The 5,789-nt window shown below is 48.2% G+C and overlaps 1 protein-coding gene across 1 annotated transcript; it reads left to right on the top strand.

Annotated features, from left to right (window-relative positions):
- Positions 1-3,995: 3,995 nt before the first annotated feature.
- Positions 3,996-5,789, top strand: LOC123429126 (cytochrome P450 99A2-like). The gene is made up of 2 exons (XM_045113189.1): positions 3,996-4,923; positions 4,999-5,789. The coding sequence occupies exons 1-2, from the start codon at positions 4,033-4,035 to the stop codon at positions 5,608-5,610; spliced, it is 1,503 nt and encodes a 500-aa protein (XP_044969124.1). The 5' UTR covers positions 3,996-4,032; the 3' UTR covers positions 5,611-5,789.

The following is a 5,789-nucleotide window of genomic DNA, read 5'->3' as shown; positions in this document are numbered from 1 at the left end:
AACGGAGATATATGAGTTGCTATTTAACCTTATCCAAGGACCTCCTCGGTCAAATCCGATTCAACTAAAGTTGGAGAAACCGACACTTGCCAGTCATCTTTGAGCAACGGGGTTACTCGTAGCGATGAAACCAGTCTCTCGTAAGCGTACGAGTAATGTCGGTCCAAGCCGCTTCAATCCAACAATACCGCGGAATCAAGAAAAGACTAAGGAGGGCAGCAAAATGCACATCACCGCCCACAAAAACATTTGTGTTCTACTCGAGAAGACATCTACGCATGAACCTAGCTCATGATGCCACTGTTGGGGACGTCGCATGGGAAACAAAAAATTTCCTACGCGCACGAAGAACTATCATGGTGATGTCCATCTACGAGAGGGGATGAGTGATCTACGTACCCTTGTAGACCGTACAGCAGAAGCGTTAGTGAACGCGGTTGATGTAGTGGAACGACCTCACGTCCCCCGATCCGCCCCGCGAACAATCCCGCGATCAGTCCCACGATCTAGTACCGAACGGACGGCACCTCCGCGTTCAGCACACGTACAGCTCGACGATGATCTCGGCCTTCTTGATCCAGCAAGAGAGACGGAGAGGTAGAAGAGTTCTCCGGCAGCGTGACGGCGCTCCGGAGGTTGGTGATGACCTTGTCTCAGCAGGGCTCCGCCCGAGCTCCGCAGAAACGCGATCTAGAGGAAAAACCGTGGAGGTATGTAGTCGGGCTGCCGTGGAAAAGTCGTCCCAAATCAGCCCTAAAACCTTCGTATATATAGGTGGGAGGGAGGGGACCTTGCCTTGGGGCTCAAGGAACCCCAAGGGGGTCTGCCGAGTCCAAGGGGGAAGGCTCCCCCCCAAACCGAGTTGGACTTGGTTTGGTGGGTGGGAGTCCTTCCTTCCCTTCCCACCTCCTCTTTTTTTTCTCTTTGATTTTCTTTCCTAGGCGCATAGGGCCCTTTTGGGCTGCCCCACCAGCCCACTAAGGGCTGGTGCACCACCCTCATGGCCTATGGGCTTCCCCGGGGTGGGTTGCCCCCCCGGTGAACTCCCGGAACCCATTCGTCATTCCAGGTACATTCCCGGTAACTCCGAAAACCTTCCGGTAATCAAATGAGGTCATCCTATATATCAATCTTCGTTTCCGGACCATTCCGGAAACCCTCGTGACATCCGTGATCTCATCCGGGACTCCGAACAACATTTGGTAACCAACCATATAACTCAAATACGCATAAAACAACGTCGAACCTTAAGTGTGCAGACCCTGCGGGTTCGAGAACTATGTAGACATGACCCGAGAGACTCCTCGGTCAATATCCAATAGCGGGACCTGGATGCCCATATTGGATCATACATATTCTACGAAGATCTTATCGTTTGAACCTTAGTGCCAAGGATTCATATAATCTCGTATGTCATTCCCTTTGTCCTTCGGTATGTTACTTGCCCGAGATTCGATCGTCAGTATCCGTATACCTATTTCAATCTCGTTTACCGGCAAGTCTCTTTACTCGTTCCGTAATACAAGATCCCACAACTTACACTAAGTTAAATTTCTTGCAAGGCTTGTGTGTGATGTTGTATTACCGAGTGGGCCCCGAGATACCTCTCCGTCACACGGAGTGACAAATCCCAGTCTTGATCCATACTAACTCAACTAACACCTTCGGAGATACCTGTAGAGCATCCTTATAGTCACCCAGTTACGTTGCGACGTTTGATACACACAAAGCATTCCTCCGGTGTCAGTGAGTTATATGATCTCATGGTCATAGGAATAAATACTTGACACGCAGAAAACAGTAGCAATAAAATGACACGATCAACATGCTACGTCTATTAGTTTGGGTCTAGTCCATCACGTGATTCTTCTAATGACGTGATCCAGTTATCAAGCAACAATACTTTGTTCATAATCAGAAGACACTGACTATCTTTGATCAACTGGCTAGCCAACTAGAGGCTTGCTAGGGACGGTGTTTTATCTATGTATCCACACATGTAAATGAGTCTTCATTCAATACAATTATAGCATGGATAATAAACGATTATCTTGATACAGGAATTATAATAATAACTATATTTATTATTGCCTCTAGGGCATAATTCCAACACAGCAGCCACGGGGGACGCATCTATGCGGATACTATGTTTGCAAGACCATTCGCACGTTTACCTCTGAGCACAAGGATCAGAGATACGACGTAAGCAATGAACATTCACACCTCTATTTTTACCCGTCATTCTTTGTTATCATGATTGATATTCATATTCATCTCCTCTTCTTATATAGTACACGGCCATGAGGGAGAAGTCCCTACCAGAGCAACGCGCGATTGCTGTTGAAGAGGAGCTTGTGACCTTTCTGAGGACGGAAGCTATAGATGATAAAGGACGATTTAGTGTAGCTAGGGGCCATTACTGATGTTGGTACATGTAATCGAATAGGCGGGCTCTAGTCCCGATAATTCAGATCCCCATATAATTGTATATATATATGCTCGCTTGTAAGATAAGTTAATCTTATATATATATGAATAATTATTTCTATTTAGATTATATGAAAACTAATTCCCGAACATCAAACGAGGCATCACGTTAATCTCCCGAACACCTAAACCTTAAAATCCTATAACCCAAAAATAAACAAAATCTGCAGAAACTCTTTAGTCCCGGTCCGTGTTAAGACCCGGGACTAAAGGGCCTGCCCCTGAGGGCGCTCCGAGGCGCCCACGTGGAGCACCTTTGGTCCCGTCTTGGAACAGGGCCGGGACTAAAGGTTAGGCCTTTAGTCCCGCCCCTTTAGTCCCGATTGGTGAACCGGGACTAAAGCCCCTTACGGGCCGGGGCTATAGGCCCTGTCCCCACTAGTGATTGTTAACTAGTCAATTTTTGTGACTTGTCGTTTTTTGTGACTTATCAATAATGTTTTCTGCTTTTTTTTATTAGAGTCACGGTTTTGCTTCCACGAGAGGCATGATTTTGCCTTCGTGAGAGTCGCGCCCGTGCCTATCGCAAAGAAAAAACACGATTTTTACGAGAGGCATGGTTTTGCCTTCGTTTTATGTGCCTCTCGGAAAGGAAAGAAAAAAAAAGCTAAAATCGTGTTTTCTGTTTTTTCTATCGCGGGACACACGGTTTTTTTGATTCGGTCTTTTTCATGAAAGAAAAAGTTCGTCAAAACTTTCACCTCATTTCATGAAAATAGAGAAAACGTTTACGTTGCGACAAATGACAAGCATGCAATATACCACTTGTCGCAATCTGAAAAGGCGAGATTAATCTTTAGAAAATGTACTCCTCAATTCATGATTTCGTACTAGACCTATATAAAAAATATGGTCCACCCAAATTACGGGCTCTATGCGGGCCGCACATTTCGCACAACTACAGGCCCATCACTAATTGTTAGGATTCATTGATTACAATATAGACACATACAATTATTTGAACCGAAGACACATGCCCAAGACTACTTGAGCCCATTTATGCCTGCTCTTAACGTGCATGATTGACCCCTGCTATTCTGACATAATCAAACTTGTGGCAGTAATAACATTAGAAAACTAGTCAATTTTTGTTAACTAGTCAATTTTTGTGACTTGTCAATTTTTGCTGACCACATCTGAGTGTCAAAACATGTGGGGCGCACAGTCAAGGCACATGTGACATGTCCACGACAAAGTATGCTTACGTGTATTTATTTCTTCAATTATATATCTAAATTATAGTCAATTTTTGTGACTTGTCCATGAAAAAGACAAGAAAACAGATGGATACATCTACAAGGTGGCCGATTGGTGTACTTAACGGGAGCGCCTGTGGCTGTGAGACATATGACCACACTAATTTATGTATTCAATTGTACAATATTTGACTTATGGAGCTTTGACTGGAAAACTGATGTGCAGGCTGATCTACGAGTTGTGAAATTTTATGCCACACTAAGGATGTGGCGCCTATATATAGAAAAAGTGTTCGTGAGTCTTATCCCACACTAAAAGGCATTTCAATTTGTGCTCCAAGCAAACCTGATGGTGATGGCGACGGAGCCAAGCGCATCCACCCTCGTGTTGCTCCTCACTCTCGCCTCACTCGTCGTCCTTGCGTCCGTACTAAGCCGCAAACGGAAAAACCATAGGCGGCCTCCAGGCCCATGGCGCCTCCCCTTGCTCGGAAGCCTCCACCACGTCCTCACGTCGCAGCCGCATGTCGCCCTCCGGGACCTGGCCAAGAAGCACGGCCCGGTCATGTACCTCCGGTTCGGCCAGATCGACACCGTCGTCATCTCATCGCCGGCGGCGGCGCAGGAGGTGCTCCGGGACAAGGACCTTGCCTTCGCGTCACGGCCCAACATCCTGGTCTCAGAGATCTTCTGCTACGGAGGTCGCGACGTCGTCCTCGCGCCCTACGGCCCCTACTGGCGGACGACGCGCAAGCTCTGCACGATGGAGCTGCTGAGCGAACGGAAGGTGCGGCAGTTCGCGCCCTTCAGAGACAGCCAGACCATGTCCCTCATCGACAACGTCCGCGCCGCCGGTCGGGGCGGCGGGCCGTTTAACCTTGGCAAGCTGCTCATTTCCTGCACCAACACTATCACCGGCAAAGCGACGTTCGGCCAGGTGTGTGACGGCGAGCTGCAGGAGCAGTTTATGACCCTGATCGGCCAGGCGATGAAGAATGCCGGCGGATACACCGTCGGGGACCTGTTCCCATCGCTGTGGTTTGTCGACACTCTCACCGGGCTGAGAGGCCGCCTGTGGCGTGCGCACCGGCAGCTGGACGCCATCTTGGACAAGATCATCGCTGATGAGTGCAGCAAGGATGAACAAGGCCAACACCTTCTTGGAGTTCTGCTTAGGATCAGGGATGAGCGGAACGTTGAATTCCCCATCGACACGACAGACATCAAAGCGATCATATTGGTATGGTATAGAAAACATATATAATTTTATTTTCTGCGGGGAACATAATTTTCATTCTTGTTCATGCCCCTTCAGGATATGTTCACGGCAGGGACGGACTCGACGTCGGCAGCGGCCGAATGGGTCATGTCCGAGCTCATGAGGAACCCCAAGGTGATGGCCGAGGCGCAGGCTGAAGTTCGGCGTGCCTTGGACAACAAGAGCCCAATAGACCATGAAAAACATATAGATGGGCTCCGCTACACCAAAATGGTGATCAAGGAGACCATGAGGTTAAACCCTGTGGTGCCGTTGCTTGTCCCTCGTCTCTGTCGGGAAACCTGCGATGTAGGCGGATTTGAGGTCAAGGAGGGCACCAGGGTCTTAGTCAATACGTGGGCGATGGGGAGGAGCTCCGAGTACTGGGAAAACGCAGAGGAGTTCATGCCGGAGAGGTTCGAGGATGGCACAGCCACGTACAAGGCCTCACGGTTCGAGTACTTGCCGTTCAGCGCTGGGAGGAGGAAGTGCCCCGGCGATACCTTTGGGCTGGCCACGCTTCAGCTCATGGTGGCACGACTCCTCTACTACTTTGATTGGAGCCTCCCTGCTGGAACACATGAGCTCGACATGGAAACAAAAGTGGGGGCAAATGCGAGGAGGAAGAACCAACTGCATCTAGTGGTGACCCCGTATAAGGGTGCTTGATAGCAGATAAATACTATTACCTATGTGCTTCTCTTCTTCTTTTCTGTACACAAAAATAAATTCACAGTGGAGTTGTATTTGTGAAATTAAGTTAGCGACCTCTCTATGCCAGCACATGGACAAGACGCAACACATTTGTACTAGTAAAACACCTCATGTATCATGGGAGGTTGTATTTA

The sequence above is a fragment of the Hordeum vulgare genome, chromosome 2H (genome assembly GCF_904849725.1).
Source record: "Hordeum vulgare subsp. vulgare chromosome 2H, MorexV3_pseudomolecules_assembly, whole genome shotgun sequence".
NCBI classification, from domain to species: domain Eukaryota; kingdom Viridiplantae; phylum Streptophyta; class Magnoliopsida; order Poales; family Poaceae; genus Hordeum; species Hordeum vulgare.
Note: the sequence above shows the minus strand (reverse complement) of the source record. Positions and strands in the feature narration are given on the sequence as shown.